We start from the raw sequence: 17,108 nt of genomic DNA, 5'->3' as shown, positions 1-17,108 counted from the left end.
TATGGAGTTAAATTTTTTAATAAAGGGGGTAAAATTACAAATGTAGTATTTCTTGTAAATTATAATTATCTATGTGACTAACATAAATGATATTCATAATTAAAAACTTCTTAGAATTTGAAGGGGACTAAACAACACAAATGAGGCTCGCAAAATAAGGTATCAAAAACATGTGATAATGAAAAAGCATGCTGGTCAGGTTTTCCTTTTAAGAGTATGTTTGGCACATTTTTTTTTTTATTAAGTTAAAAATTACTTTTAAGTTAAGTTAAAAAAAGAGCTTAAGAAATAAAGTAAAGTAAAAAATAAAATTATTCTCATGGTTTGAAGGTGGAAAAATGAAATATTTTATTATTAGAATGAATTATTAGAGTAAAGTATAAAATTTATAAATAAAAGTTTAGAATAAGGGTAAAACTATAAAATAAATATGAAAATTCCAAAATATTGATATACATATTAAAAAAACTGCTCTCAAGAGTTTTTAGCTTTTAGTTTTTTTTCTTTGTTATAAAAAAATTATGTTTGATTAAAAATAAAACATGTGATTACTTATCTTTTAATTTTTGTTTTTGAAGCTGTAATCAATAGTGCATTGATGCTCAGTATATATTATTCATCTAATTTGGAGTAACGCCGCAGATACCGGTTGATATCCACCAAAATTTGAAGAAGAAAAAAAAAATAGTGCTTTCGGCTTAAATTTGCATGTTTTTTTTTTTGAACTCAGCGTATCCTCTTTGTAACCGCACTCACCAAAACATAATTGTAATCCCTACATTATTGGTTGAAAATTTCAAACATTGGTTATGGTTCATTAAAATTTTATAAATGCAATTATGTCAAATGGTCGATTTCAATCAACGGATACATAATGGTTAAGCAAAAATTATTCACATATTCAACCATTGCCAACGATGCATGCATTATAATAAATGCAATTCCGTAATTAGGACATTATTGGTAGGATAAATTAAAAAGAAAATTTTGCCTTTCTAAATCAACAAACCACCTCATTAAAGGGTGCAACTCTTTTTTTCTTTTTTTTTCCTCAATGTAACTAATGATATAGACTATAGAGGCATTATAATTCAAAGAAACTAATCAAAACTTGACGACCTGCTCCATTGTTCTTTCAGGTGTTCACTATTGCTGTGATCTGTGCTACAACATGATGCACGGTCATCGTCAACACCAAGTAATGCAAGACTCAGGTGTAACTCTGCACTTGAATATGGATAAACTTCATCATCAATGTTTTCTTGATTTTCTGAATCATCGTGATCATTACCGTGGGAGTTGAAGATATGTTCAACTTTCTCATCTCCTTTTAGGATCCTTAATACCTGTACACATTGGAAATGATCAACTTTAGGAGCTAGAGGTTCTTAAAATATACATGGGAATGGGAATGTTACTTCCATAAAGAATTTGTCAGCTTAAGTGTCATTTGGTCATTTGGTAATACCTGGTTTAGTTTAGGACGAAGCCTAGCAGCCCGTGTGATGCATAAAGATGCTGCCAGAACCATTCTTTGCATTTGGGCCTCATCAAACTTCCCTTCTAAATTTGGGTCTAATAAGCCTTTAATATCCCCACTTTCTATTATTGGTTTTGCCTGAAAATGAAATCATAGATTTAAATTCTACATTGTACCCAAAAAAAAAAATATTTATATTCTATATCATATAACAGTAAGTCAAATTCACTCTAAATGGGGTTAGGTCTTACCCACACGACCAAGCTTTCCTGTCCTTTGAAAGGTTCGGAGCTGATTGGTTCCCTTCCTGATATTAGTTCAAGTAGAACTACACCAAAGGCATAGACGTCTATCTTGTCACTGACCTTTCCATACATGAAGTATTCAGGAGCAAGATAACCAAATGTTCCTACTACATCTTCTTGAGTCAAAAAGGATGAAGTTGTTGGTCCCCATATTGCAAGTCCGAAATCAGATAGCTGCAACATAATGAATTTAACACAAAAGGTTATTTCAATTTAGATGCTTATAGTATCAATTTACAAAATGTTCTTCTATACTAATAGTCTTAAAACTTTGATTACTTGTGGTTCAAACCCTTGGGAAAGAAGAATGTTTGAAGACTTGACATCTCTATGTATAACAGGCTTCAAAGCTTCCCTGTGTAGGTAATCAAGGGCTTCTGCGATCCCAACAGCTACATTAAATCTCATTTCCCATGTCAAGATAGATCCATCCTTGTTCTTTCCTACATCCATTTCAAAATTCATATCAGCATCATTTCCTTCTTTTCCAGCAATTCAAATGATGGGTGAAAAGGGAAAGCCAAAAAAACCACTGAAACATTACCATGTAGATTTTCCTCTAAGCTGCCTTTGGGGAAATAATCATAAACAGAGATTAAAGCATTGTCCTCAATGCAAATCCCAAGTAGAGGGGCGATACTTTTGTGCTTCAATGAGGATATTATTTCCACCTCAAGGGAAAAATCTTTCCAGGCTTGTTTTGTTGACTGCATAACTTTAACTGCGATTGGTTTTCCATCATGGAGAACTCCTTTGTATACACGATTGCTCCCTCCTTTCCCAATCAACTTTTCTGCAATGGAATTCAAGGTCCCTATCATTTAAAAACTAAAGAAGGTCATAACAGTCAGTGTAAGCAAAAATGGTCCAACCTGAAGAGAATTGGCTGGTGCAAGACTTCAGAACCTCAAGGCTGAACCACCTGCAATTGAGTGAATTTACATTTAACATCCCCTCTAGGCCCTTTGGTAGTTCAACGGATGGAGGTGAAGAATTTTTAGAGCTCTCATCCTCAATATCGCTGATGCCCCTTTTGAATGGATTTTCCTCAATGGAAGAAGAAGAGTGAGGACTTTTATGTGGTGAACGATCTGGTAAGTTCATTACCCATTGTACTACAGACATGTCCCTTGCATGACGGGTTTGTGAGATTCCTGAATTAGCTCTGCGGAGTAGAGGCCACCCAAGCTTCTGCTCAGCAGGATCACCAGCAAACATAGTTATTGACCTTGTTTTGCACCTTTCTGATCCGTTAAATGTTTCTTCCTTCAATTCTCTGGTATCTTGGGGTGTTGATTTCTCACTCTCCACCAGGGAGTCATCAAATTCAGACTGGATTATTTTGTCACTCAGGTTTTGTATGCTTGAGAAACTTGGTCTTGGATCCAGTATAAGACCACCTGTCACAAAATGGAAACAAGCCTTATTCTAGTTTCTTATGTCACTGACTCACTGGTGATATGACTTTTCTATTGAGAGTTAAGACTTGGTTTCCTCTAGCCTAATTAAGGAAACAGTTATAGAACCTGGTAGTTGTTTATTGGTGCACCTCCTGAAGACAATTCTTGAATCTTGGATGGCTAGAACATTGGTGGTAGGTGGAAGTCGTTTGGCGCAATATTTAGCTGTGGAAGATCGACCCCTGCAATTGAAATCTTTTTAGTATTTTTTAGACTAATCCGAAAAGGAAAAATAAGTAAATGAATACATATACAACTAAACCCACAACAGAAGTTGTGAAATACAAAGCCTCCACATACCCTACCACTAGAGCCAGAGCAGCATGTTTTTTTGCTTCTCTGACAAGAATGTTTTGAATGGAGTTTCCTGTGAAGATTTGACCAGTGAGACCTACCTGAAATCCAATTAGGACAAATCAATAAAATCAGTGACATGTACCAATTCCATGAATGAAAGAAACAATAAGGGGTAGAAATGTTGATGTACCTTCTGCACACTACACAGGCCTTCATAAACCTCTAAGTAGCCATCTATCAGGGTCTTGTTTTTAGAAACATAATCTGCATTAAAGTAACTTTTTTTTACAACGTTTAAGGAAAATAGAAAATAAAATAAAAATACATATGCTAATTTGTGTAAAAGTTTTGAAATTGGTTACCTGAACTTTTAACTACATGGACTGCAATAACACAATCCCCAGGTTCAGCAACCTTGACAAGAGCCCAGTTAAGGAGCTGTCTGCTATGGTTATCGATTCTAATCCCCACCAAAACAAACCTCCTCTCAACTGTCATTGTGTTTTGCCCTTATATCAATAACCTCACCTGTTCAATCCCAAAACACCTCTAGATTCAATTCCTCCTTGAATTTGCACAATAATAACTCTTGCAAATATATGCCATGCTGGTTCACAATAATCCCAGTTCTTGAGTGAACCATCTCATTCTCTGCAAAGCAAAGCTACTACCATTATTGGAAATTGAACCTAATGTCCCCTGTACTAGACACACCGGAAAAGTACTATTTTTGAATATAAATAGCAGCACCCAAAAGCTTAGTACCATTAAAAAAAAATATATTTATCAGTGAGACAGAAGGAAATAAAAAACCATTAAAAATCACATGACCCATTGGATGAAGCGATCGATGAAAACCGACAAGACCCTTCAAATATTATATGCTCATAAAAAAGATGGTATTAAAAAACGTTGAATAAAACAAGACCAGACAAAGAAATGTGCACCTAAATGTCGTAAGCATCCCAGGTTCGAGAACAACATGATTTTTTTAACTGAATTTACCGCCAAATTGCATCAGCCACCCTATCTACTTCAACTGAATTTTCAAACAAGACACACAAATTGCGTTTGTTTATTCAGTAGAATGGAATAGAATAACACACAGACCATTCTGGTCTAGCATTAACGTATATATATATTTGAAAAAAAGAAAAACAAGAAGAAGTGAGTTATTGAATGAAAGAAGATGTTAAAATTGGAAGGGAAAAAGGAGTAAAAGAAGTTGAGGGTGAGAATTAAGAAGGAAGGGAGTGTCGGCAAGGGAAAGAAATGTACCGAAAAGTGAGGAATAAAAGATGGAGGAAAGGAAAGGGTACGATAGGATAGAGGGTTGTTTTTTTTAACATATGATAGATGCAACTCATAATTTTTAGTCCTTGAGTGTAACCGGACATTTTCGCGGGAAACCCTTGATATCCGGTCGTATTACATGGACGGACCCATCACCATCAAACTCTATTCAACGATTTTTACGGTTCCCGAGCTTGGACCACATTGCTTCCACTAAATGATCTAACTTCGAGTCTCCCTCACATGGTCTTCCTATCATCATTATTATTATTTATTACAATGCCTTTTTTTAAAATATATATACAAATTATTTTGTAGTTTTTTTCTTAAATTCAATAACTTTTCTTATTTACACATATTAGCTTTATGCTAATGTGACATTGACGAAAGATAGGGTCCTGAGCGGTTTGTATAGTACATTTGGATTTTATTTTTATGATACGTAGCTACGAAGTACCGATATTTCAAAAATTCTGACATATTGTGTTCGACACTTTTTGATACTTCGACACGTTCCGACACTCCAATACTCGTTGCAAAGACTCAAAAAATGTTCAAAGGTTATGTTGCGTTACATTTTGAGTTCTAACTATTAGATTCGTTAGATTACAATTACGATTTTATTGAGTTTAATATAAATATAGAGATATATTATGTTTCTTTATAAAATTGATGAGTATTATAAGTTTAGCTTTATTTTTTTGTTAAATTATTGAATACTAAATATGATATACACTACATAAATTAAAAATATTATATAATATCAAAATGTGTCTTAACGCATCGAAATTTAACATTTTTTAGAATTAACATGTCTCATGTCGTATCATATCTAACCTCAACGAAAAAATGACCGTCAGTGGGTCTCTTGCGTAGATTAAAAATGAGAAAAATCTGTAGGGCACGGTGGCTCGAGTAATAGTAAGGAGAATTATGTGTAAAAGATATCTTCTCAATAATATTGAGGGGTATATAGATGAAGAAGATTCTTCAATAATTAGAAAGAACCATAACGTTTTTTTACAAAGGTAAGCCTTATTAAGTGTGAGACAAGCGCATAAAGTATGTGTGTTAGGGGAGTGACATTCAATGTAACTAGAAAAGATTTTTTTTTTTTCTTTCAAAAAAGAAAAGATTTTTTTTGGAAAATTTTATTTTCACCTATTGTGATTTTATGATTATTATTTGATCTCATGTGATTTTAAACTTATCAATTAAATCTATTATACTTAAATAATTTATCATTTAACTCATCGTGATTTTACATTTTCACCTAAATACCTTGTGGTTAGAAATTTTTTTACTTAGATCCTTGTGGTTTAAAAAATAAATATTTAAAATTAAAAATATCATTTAAGATGAATTAAATATTTAGATAACTTTATAACGATATCGGGTAAAAATATATAAAATAAAATAATATTTTATTTGAATTTATTTTCTTGATAAAAATAAGTAACTTTTTTTAATTTTTAATTTTTTTTTTAAATCCTAAATTCATTAGGTGAGAATATAAAATAATAAAGAGGAAAATTTTATTTTAAATATTTATTTTTGTAACCATAAGGGGTCAAAGTTAAAATTTTTCTAACCACGAGATGTCTAAGTAAAATTTTGAAACCATGGGAAGTTAAAGATAAATTATTTAAGCATAATGAGAGGGAAGTCGGAATAGGAGAGCACTCATCTTGGGGTGGGCCTAAGTGATAAGTTTAAAATCACATGGGATCAAATGATAAATCATAAAATCACAATGGGTGAAAATGAAGTTTTTCCTGTTTTTTGAGTAAAGTATATTTTGGATCCTCAACAAATATCAATATCACGGAGCCGAATCGAATTTAATCTCTTAAAAAAAATCGACTCGTGTTCCTTCTCGAATTTAATCTCCTAAAAAAATCGACTCGTGTTCCTTCTGAAATTCAAAATACAATCATGTTAATCCTTTTGAAAGACTAATGTAGGTCTTCTTTAAATTTTAGAGGAATCATAATTTTAACTAACTGAATCTATTTTAAATTTCAGAGGAATTACAAATCGATTTTTTTCTATAAAAAATTAAAATAGTATCCGTAATTTTTATTAGAACCCAAAGTTACTTTAATCTATTTTTTTCACTTTAGGAATGGATGAGTGTAACTCCCTTAAATTGGCCTACCTAGCGAATTGAGTTTATGTGACCAGTTCAGTTCTGAACAGGTTGGAACTTGAAACTACCTACTACTATGTATTTGGGTTCTTGTTTTGCTTAAAAGTTAAAAATCTCTCTGTTTCAAGTATATAAACCAATGGAGGTTTGAATTTTTTTTGTTATAAACCGGAGGTTTGAACTTATAAATCTTCATAACTTATTCTAACCTTTTACTGCCGTTAGTCCATTTTTTATAAATCTCGAAGTTAGTTTTCTGTTTTATCAGATATTTTTGTTGCATACTAGAGCAAAACTCTTAATTTAATCATGATGCGAGGTTTAGTTTGTAGCTTTGTTTGGTCGAGACAAACTTTACCAATATAATGTGGCCATACTTTCTAATGCTAAAGTAGAAAACTAGTATCATACCAAAAGTTACGTATATACCTCACCAAAAAAAAAAAACAATTTAAAATTATCAGTTATAACATGATTAGCAAAATACAAGCACATTTTGTATTTCTAATATCTTGAAAATATAGAATTTCTTTGCGTTTGTAAATCCACAAACAATTGGGATTTTAAAGAAAATTGATTGCAATTGTTTTAGAAACTTTAAAGTTAAAAAGAAATTACTAATAAATTAAGGGAAAAATATTTCTGCAGTTAATGCAGATAACTTATCTGCATTTATTTTCAAAACGACGTCGTTTTAGTATTGAAATCTTAAAAAATTATAATATAAAGATTATTATAACCCTGAAATAAATTAAAATTACAAAAATATCATGATTTCCGTCCCAAAACGACGTCGTATTGACTTACTGCAGATAACTTATCTGCAATAACTGAAAGCGAACCCATAAATTAATATAGGCTCAAACAATAAAGGAGTTTCACTATAAGCACCCACTAAGGCTACATCATCAACTGTTTGACTGGAGATTAGTCTTGCATTAAGAATATCTTCACACTCTTTTAATAATAATAATAATAGTTCACTTGACTATCTTGATTTTGAAAATTGGATTCAATATAAAATAACCTAATTATTTCAACTCGATTTTTTTATTAAACCAATACAATGAAACTTTACCATTATTAATCTTAAACTAGAATAGAGAGTAAAACTGGTTGTTCAACACACAAGGGACAATGGTTTGTTGTACTATTCGATTGACACTTAAATGTGAATTATTGGAGTTCAACAAATTCAAATGAGTGCACATAGCCACATATTCAGGCAATGACTGAGTAAAGCAGGAGGTACAAAGGGCACCACTCCGACAGTAAGAAATGCAATGATATAGAGTAGAGTGGCATAATGAAGTGGAAACATGTGCGGGAATGATTTATGGGAAATATAAGTGTCATTGACATAACTTTCTTTTGTTTACACATTCAAAAATATATGAGACCATTCCAAATTTTTTTCTCTTTTTCTATCCGTAAGTGGTTGATAAAGGTTTGTAAAATGTAAGGCCGGAATCGTTATCTTCAGTGGGCCCCACTTCCAATGAGGGGGAGGGGAGGAATATTGTGTGGTAGGAACGTTTGTACTATTTTTGTGGTAGGAACTTCTGCCAAAATATTATTTTTTTTTTTATAGTTACTTTTAAATCTTTATATATATGTGTGTGGGGGGATTAGATCATTTTATATCAGTGTAAGAATAATAAGTCTTACACCAAATTTTAACTGTTAAGTTTTGTGTATCTAATGGTTAAGATTTATTAGGTCTCATTAATTAATTAATTATTAATTCGTAATAAATCTTAGTAGTTAGATGCACAAAAAACAATGGTTAAGATGTGATGTATTCTTCCGATGTAAGTTGATCATATATATATATATATATGATTTACATCTTTGTAGCTGTTGCACGTGCATCAGTTAAATATTGCCATATATATATATATATATATATATATATATATATATATATATATATATATATATATATATATACACGTGAAAGCATTAAATATGAGGAATCATAACCATACAAAATATGAAAGCATTAAATATGAGGAATCATAACCATACATTTGTCATTGATGTATGTAAAGCGGCTGTAGAAATGACTTTATATATATAGGTTCACTTTTTCTACAGTCACTGTAGATAACTTATCTATATTGAGCCCAAAACGAAATCGTTTTGAGACGAAAATTAAGGTATTTTTGTAATTATAATTTGTTTCAGAGTTATAATAGTCTTTTTTATTATAATATTTTAATTTTTCAACCCAAACCGACGTCGTTTTGGGAGCGAATGTAGATAACTTATCTATATTTAATGTAGAAACATTAAAGTCTATATATATATATATATATATACAGGGTTTAAGTTTTCTTAGGTTGTAAGATTGTAGGAGAGAATAAAAGTAGAGAGAAGTTAAATGTGGGTCCCATATTTTATATTAAAAAAGAAAAGAAAAATTAATTGGCACGGAAAATGAATTTGTGTAGGAAAATGATTTACTTTCATGTAACATGAGAGTATTGTTTCCCACATATATATATATATATATATATATATATATATATAGGAAAAAACTAGTCTTATGCCATAGGAGATAGGTTTATTTTCCTACAGAGACATCGATCCTTGAGCTTTTTTATTTTTTATTTTTTTATTTTATAACTATGCGGGTCCCACCACATGATTGTGAGAGTGGTAGGAGATACTTCTCTCCTATTGATGGAGATTAATAAAGCCCATATATATATATATATATATATATATATATATAACTTGTATATCATTATTTGATCTTCGATCAACACATCCACATGAATACATGAGGCTAACTATGGAAGTACAGTTGCAAAATCACAACCAAAACTCAAGCAAGTAAATTATTATTGATAAATAATTATTTCATCTACAAGTTGAAGCAATTAAGCAAAGATTTTTTTAATAATTTTTTTTTTATATTTCTCTCGTACGTCTCCTCACATAAAAGTGGGCTTTTTAACTTTTTTGTTCCTCATTAATTAATTAATAATCATTTTATCCTTTAACCAGAACTATCTACCAATTTGTCCCTCTTTAATCGATTAACTTGAATATTTAATCGATTAAATGGTCAAAATAGACAAAAATGATTGACTCGAGATTTAATCAATTAAATCTTCCTATTTAATCGATTAAATCTCCCAAGATAGAATTTCGTTTTTGAGTTTGGAGTTGTCTTCTTGAAGAGATTGAGATGGCTTCTTCACAGCAACCAACTTGTTGTTATCTTGGAAGAGTACACCTTTGTAGACCCATCCATGGCTTCCTTTGCCTATGAGAAATAATCAAACTCTGCCATGTTCGTTAGTATTAATTCTCAGCTAATTCTTTTGCATGTGAGAAATAATACTACATCAATGGAGGGTTGGTTTGGGATGAGTGGAAAAGGCACTGAGGATTTCAATATGCACATATATCATACAGTTTTTTGTAGTACCCAGGGAATAAAGGTGCTTTGGAGACCTAAGAAATAATTAAAACAAAAAATTATCGAGAAGAGGAAAACAGGGGAAGAAGGTTCAACTTTCAGAATCAAATTGTGGGTCTTTGATGGAGAAACCAACTGATTCAGATTCAGAAGACTCCATTGTTGTTCCTCCACATTTCAAGAAACCCTAATAACGGAAATTAATTGATTGTGGAAACAATCAAGGCAGTGAGAGAAGAGAGAAAACAAAGTGCTTTGTAGCGTTGGGTGCTTTAGAGATTTAATCGATTAAACAGTAAGATTTAATCGATTTTCAATTATTTTTATCTATTTTGATCATTTAATCGATTAAATATTCAATTTAATCGATAAAAGAGGGGCAGATTGGTAGATAATTATGAGTAAGGGGTAAAATAGTTATTAATTAATTAACGAGAGACAAAAGGGTCAAAAAGCTCGTAAAAGTGTATTGGGTTTCAATGGTAAATAATACATCACATCCTTATACGTGCTTAAAATCTTTTCAATATTAGTTACTTAATTACTTTTCAATGTTTATAGTTAGTAAAGATTATCATCCTGTGATCACGAAGACTTTTTTTTTTATACAACTAAGAATTAAACATATAACTTAATACAATTTATCTAAATCCCTCACCACTAAATCAAATCTAATGGCTTGTGATTACAGAGACTTTAATACTATATAAAAAAAAAAAAACCAATTTATCTAAAAGTTAAGTAAGTAGGTGAAGGTGAATTAATAATTTTATATTATATTTCTCAAATAATTATCAAATATTTAAATTTGACCACATGCTTCACGAGTGCTTATTTAATGATAATTCATACTCGCGCAACATCCTACAAATGAGATTAACAAAGTAAATGATATTATCGACAATGTTGCGCTTCTAGATTGTAATATACCTTTAGTTTGCTTCGTTTTCATGAGGGGTCTAAAGATAACGACTGGTTAACCGCCTCATATCTACTTACTAAGTATAAACATTTCATAATAATAATTATTTTACAGTAACGCTAAATATCATAATTTTTTGTTAACAAATGTCCATATCTCTCTCAAGCATGTCCACAACACCCAATCTTGCATTATTATGACGTGTACGATATTCTAGGTATGATTATGTAGTATACAGGAGTTAGTTTACACGTATATTTCTCTAATAAAAAATATAACTTCCACATCAAAATTATAAGATTAAAAAAATTGGATCAATATGTTTGTCACTATCATGACCATGTATGTATAGTTATCCAATACTATTAGGATTCTCCGAGTGCACATCCTTGATTGAAAATATATTTGCTGACCAGAAGTTTCTCTACCAGAACATATTTTCTTTAGCAGCCCTCGCACACAACAGCATGAATGCAACAGTTGAAGGGATCCCGTGTGTGATAAATGGAATTGTTATTCGAACATGTAACTTAGTAACTTTCTTTAATTTATTGATTGTTTGACTAGATGAAATTTAGATTGGCAATAAAATTGAAGTTGAACACGTTAAACACCTGATTTATTTACGGGAAAAGTGTTTATCTTTTTAAATGACACAAATTATATCATTTCACTCTCACAAAGAGGTGGAACCCACACTTTTATTTTTTTGTCAACTTTTTCTCTTTCTTTATCTATCTCTTTCTCTCTTAAAATGACACAACTTTACGACTTTTAAAATGACACATTTTTTCTTTCATTTATAGGGTACAAATCCAAAGTCTAAAGAGTTACGTTTCAACTTTCAGTTTCAATATATTGCCACGTCTTCTCGTCCGGCCTTCTCGTTCTTTGGTGAGAAATGATCCTATAATCTTCTACCTTATCTGATATTAGGTACAACTAAAATGGTTTGGTTCTGTTTGTTTGGTTGTAATTGGAGTTTCACTTTTTTTTTTCCTTTTTAATTTGTCTAAAATATAAAATAAAAACACTATATATTTGAATTGATTAAATGTAACAGTCAAATAGTTACATGAAGAACTAATTTAATCAAAATGCTTAAGCTATTGGATGAGATTATATTAATGATTTTATATTTTTTTAGCATATCTCTCACACGAAAATCCATTGGACTTGAATGATGGATGATGTATCAAGCTCAGTTTACCTATATTAAGAAACTCCACAATATTTAATTATATTTATTAATAGAATGTGGGAGGTGACAACTTAGCATATTGGCTTTGAAACAATATAAAAAATTAATTCAACCAAAAAATTTAAACTATTGAGTGATGTTACATTAATAATTGTATATTTTTCTAACTAGTTAAATGCGACGAAATATCAAAATGAGCTTCGGAAAATAGCTAGATTAAAATTTTTCAAAGATAAAATTTATATGAATCAATAAAGTAAAGCAAAAAAATAAAAAATAAAAGGAAAGAAGAAGGGACAAGCCAACACATTTTAAAACTACTCCAATACAGAGAGAATGAGAATTAGAATTTTATACGTAGCATCTCGCAGATGAAAGTAAAAGCTATAGGTCTAAACTGTCTGCGAATGTTTTACAACGGTATTTTAGCTCAGACGGCAAAACTATTCAATTTCTAAAGTCATGGTGATGTCCTTTTCTTTTGGTAAACATATAGAATCTGAATAAAAAGTTAAAATCATTATAATTATAAAATCATCTATAATAATATATCAAAGGAATGAATGACTGATTCTAATTTTGATAAGATACATGACCAACCAAAGTGATTAGTGGACGATACATACCTTCTCTCTGTCATTAAACCATTGTATGCAGTACACTAATTTAATACTCTACACATCTGACAATATAGGTCAAGAGGCTTTTCTATTTAAATCTTATTGTGGAACTAGCTAGCATTTTTGAAATTATAGCACCCTGGTACCTTTGTTTTAAAAAATGAAGGAAAAGAAAGAAAATTAAAAAAATAATAATCTAAAGCAGTTCAAGCCTCACCATCGCAAGGGTTCCCCACAGACTCTGAATCTACCATCACATATAAGAAAGGTGCTATGGCCTACCTAACTGCATCTTTGGAACCAAGTAAAAGAATTTTTTGCTTGAGGAATATTGATGGGGTATGCCTTATTCTTTCTGCAATAACGCCAACCATAAGCATACCATTAGAATTATTCTTTGCTTGAAATGGCATCGCTAGTGTCTAATTTTGAATTCTATATGTGTGGTACGTAATGTCTGCTCCTAAAGTTGCACATATTGCATCTTGCAATTATTAAAATAAGACTTGAATTATAATATTAATTTCTATCGGAATATTAATCACACTCAGATATAATTGATGCCTTTTATTTCTTTCGAGTATAAAATGAAGGAAACGAACCACTGGATCCGGGACAAAGATGTGTATAAACAAACTACTCCCTCCATTTTAAAATATAAGTTATTTTAGAAAAGAAAAATTATTTTATATATCTTTAATTACTTTTTTTTCCAATTTTATCCTTTGTATCGTCACTAAGTAAAAACATTAATGGAGTAAGAGAGCTATTTCGTTAAATATGGTCATGCATGTTATCCGAAAAATGATGGTGTCTAATAATTTTTTTAATACATGTGCAAAAAATATATTAAATAATGTTTAATATGGTCAAAGACATGGTAAATATTATTAGATGCAAATGACTTTTCGAGTTTTCGTGTTTGGCAAGATAATGACTAAAAAATATATCGGTTTCAAGTTAAAATTGCTATATTAGAGCATTGATGGATCAAGAAAACTGGAGAAAGATAAGATTCAAGCCAAAAGTGTTATTTCATGCTGCAGCTCAACTAGCAAACATAAAAACGTGCTGATTTTCAAACTTCTTTGCTGGCTTGCTGTTACAAGTCCTGCATTGGTTGCCTATACAACTAATGTGGGATTTATAAAGTCTTCGGCACTCCCACCCTTTGAGCTACCTTTTGGGGTGGTGATCTCAAGACTTCATTCATTGAGAGTTGAAGCCGCCCATAGGGGGAAAGGGCTACCGTCGGGTCAGTGTCGATAGAGTGAAAGCCGCCGTGGACGTCGGCTCTTAAAGGGGGTGGCAATGTTACAAGTCCCGCATTGGTTGCCTATACAACTAATGTGGGATTTATAAAGTCTTGGGCACTCACACCCTTTGAGTTAGCTTTTGGGGTGGTGATCTCAAGGTCCGTAACAATTGGTAATGTTACAAGTCCCGCATTGGTTGCCTATACAACTAATGTGGGATTTATAAAGTCTTGGGCACTCCCACCCTTTGAGCTAGCTTTTGGGGTGGTGATCTCAAGGTCCGTAACAATTGGTGCTTTCATTGAGAGTTGAAGCCACATAAAGGGCTACCTATAGGCTGGATTAAGGTGCCTTTGGGCATTGAATACTGATAGGTGAGTGAAGCCGCCCAGAGGGGGAAAGGGCTACCGTCGGGTCAGTGTCGATAGAGTGAAAGCCGCCGTGGACGTCGGCCCTTAAAGGGGGTGGCAATGTTACAAGTCCCGCATTGGTTTCCTATACAACTAATGTGGGATTTATAAAGTCTTGGGCACTCTCACCCTTTGAGCTAGCTTTTGGGGTGGTGATCTCAAGGTCCGTAACAATTGGTAATGTTACAAGTCCCGCATTGGTTGCCTATACAACTAATGTGGGATTTATAAAGTCTTGGGCACTCCCACCCTTTGAGCTAGCTTTTGGGGTGGTGATCTCAAGGTCCGTAACAATTGGTGCTTTCATTGAGAGTTGAAGCCACAGAAAGGGCTACCTATAGGCTGGATTAAGGTGCCTTTGGGCATTGAATACTGATAGGTGAGTGAAGCCGCCCAGAGGGGGAAAGGGCTACCGTCGGGTCAGTGTCGATAGAGTGAAAGCCCCGTGGACGTCGGCCCTTAAAGGGGGTGGCAATGTTACAAGTCCCGCATTGGTTGCCTATACAACTAATGTGGGATTTATAAAGTCTTGGGCACTCCCACCCTTTGAGCTAGCTTTTGGGGTGGTGATCTCAAGGTCCGTAACACTTGCTCGCTGCATCAAGCAAGTCAACGAGCATTAACATATTTCCTCGCTATGTTGCTCGCTACATCGAGCAACCTAACTAGCAGGACGTAATTTTCAGCTGCAGCAAGCATCTCGTAAAGAAAAGCACATGGATCTTTTTATAAAAAGGGAATGAAAGAGGGAAAGATATAGCATTATTCTGCGACTGAGAAGAGGAAGGAGCTCTGTTCTGGACCTGAGGAGCGGAGGAAAGGATTGAGGCTTCACCGTAGAGATCAACAACAGAGTTCTTTCATGATTTTCGTTAATTTTTCATCTTTTGTCTTAGTTTTCCTGACTATGTCAGGCTAAGATTTCTTGTAGTTTGAGTTAAATGGAACCAATAAATTCTTAATTATATTTACTCGTTTCCTTTCAATTTAATATTCAATCTTTCATGTTGTGCAATTATTCCGTGTTTTATTCATAATTGTTATGTTTTGTTTAATCTAGGGACAAACTAATGAAACCTATGACTATGTTAATTCACTGCTCTTAATGCTTGTCATGAGCGGGATCACTAAGAGATTAGGATTCTTAATAGGTCAAAGAATGGAAATACCATGGGATTGGGTTTTGATTAATCTATAATGAATTGCCAATAACATGAGTTTGAATGTTAATTAAAGGAAATGGTAGATTAATTAGGAGAAAATTAGAGAAATCGAAACCTTAGCTATGGTTTTGCATTGTTGATTTTTATTCTAAGTTTCAATTTGAGTTCTTGATTTTGTTCTTTATTATAATTGTTTGGTAGTTTTAGTTCCTGTTTTTGTATTTCAATCATATTCATAAAAATCATTCCAGCTGATCCAACTTTGGTAGAGTAGTGAAAATAGTGCTTGATAGATCAATCCTCGTGAAAACGATATCTTACTCATCTCTTTATTACTTGTACTGTCGGTATATTTGTCATGATCGCAATAGTGCACAAGCGGTTAGTTACAAGACAACTTTTTGTGTTGTTAGTTATTTGATGATGGTTGTACATATGATAAAAAATGTTATGATATTAATTATTTAAGAAAAATATTACTCTCATTTCACATAAGATAACTTCTCTCACGCTCTGTCACTTTGATTTTTTTTTTTTTTTTTTTTTTTGATAACAGTCACTTTGATTTTTGTATACCAAGTTTTTTCTTTTTTTTCTTGTAATGATGGAATCCATCCATTTTGTCTCTACAACATAAGATAACTATTTATGTGAAATGAGAGTAATAAAGCTCATTATTTAATAGTGTAAATATTAAATAAAACAATGTTAAATACTTTTTGTGTTACACGTTATTTCGTGCGCAGCGCAGTTTTAAAAGTGAGAAGGCAAGAAGTATTGATTTTGTCTCTCTGTTTTTATATCATGGAAAAAATTATGTAACCTAATTTTAATAAAAATTCAAGTATTATGCTATCAGTTGTGTTGTTTTTTGTCTATTATTTTATTTCAAATATCAAATCAAATATATTTATTATTATCTTTTTGGTGTTATTCCTTATTTTTTAGGGAAAACGACTAATATTTTAAAATGGGTGTTCTAATAATTTTTGTAAAGCTGAATGCTTTAATAATTTAATACTGTTCTTGACTATATGCTAAAATCGATTAGTAACAGAAAACATACCTTTTTCAAGTCAGATGTATCACTTTATAAATAATACAAGACTGTTATGTGTCAAT

General features: G+C 31.9%; 1 protein-coding gene across 2 annotated transcripts; it reads right to left on the bottom strand.

The window, feature by feature from the left end:
• Positions 1–917: 917 nt before the first annotated feature.
• LOC133288395 (protein kinase STUNTED) lies at positions 918–4,702 on the bottom strand. Of its 2 annotated transcripts, XM_061486146.1 has the most exons (11): positions 4,490–4,702; positions 3,905–4,193; positions 3,733–3,806; positions 3,546–3,640; positions 3,312–3,427; positions 2,658–3,185; positions 2,330–2,578; positions 2,065–2,228; positions 1,732–1,959; positions 1,469–1,618; positions 918–1,346 (listed from the first exon to the last, which is right to left on the bottom strand). In XM_061486146.1, the coding sequence occupies exons 2-11, from the start codon at positions 4,038–4,040 to the stop codon at positions 1,101–1,103; spliced, it is 1,986 nt and encodes a 661-aa protein (XP_061342130.1). In that variant the 5' UTR covers positions 4,041–4,193; positions 4,490–4,702; the 3' UTR covers positions 918–1,100. The 2 variants fall into 2 exon arrangements, with proteins under 2 accessions (XP_061342130.1, XP_061342131.1); XM_061486147.1 differs by lacking the exons at positions 3,312–3,427; positions 3,546–3,640; positions 3,733–3,806; positions 3,905–4,193; positions 4,490–4,702 and having other exon boundaries at positions 2,658–2,707; positions 2,893–2,924.
• Positions 4,703–17,108: the final 12,406 nt, after the last annotated feature.

The sequence above is a fragment of the Gastrolobium bilobum genome, unplaced genomic scaffold, assembly GCF_033153095.1.
Source record: "Gastrolobium bilobum isolate Gb01-03AN ecotype WA unplaced genomic scaffold, APGP_CSIRO_Gbil_v1 utg1578, whole genome shotgun sequence".
NCBI classification, from domain to species: Eukaryota; Viridiplantae; Streptophyta; class Magnoliopsida; order Fabales; family Fabaceae; genus Gastrolobium; species Gastrolobium bilobum.
This window is presented reverse-complemented; position numbering and strand designations above follow the sequence as displayed.

What these genes read in the sequence shown, in the direction of transcription:
- LOC133288395 (XM_061486146.1), bottom strand. Translation starts at nt 4,040, where the DNA reads ATGACAGTTGAGAGGAGGTTTGTTTTGGTGGGGATTAGAATCGATAAC. An exon ending in GCTCTGGCTCTAGTGGTAGG is followed by an intron (nt 3,428 to 3,545) that starts GTATGTGGAGGC and finishes TTTCAATTGCAG; the next exon opens with GGGTCGATCTTCCACAGCTA. An exon ending in CTTAGAGGAAAATCTACATG is followed by an intron (nt 2,229 to 2,329) that starts GTAATGTTTCAG and finishes AAATGGATGTAG; the next exon opens with GAAAGAACAAGGATGGATCT.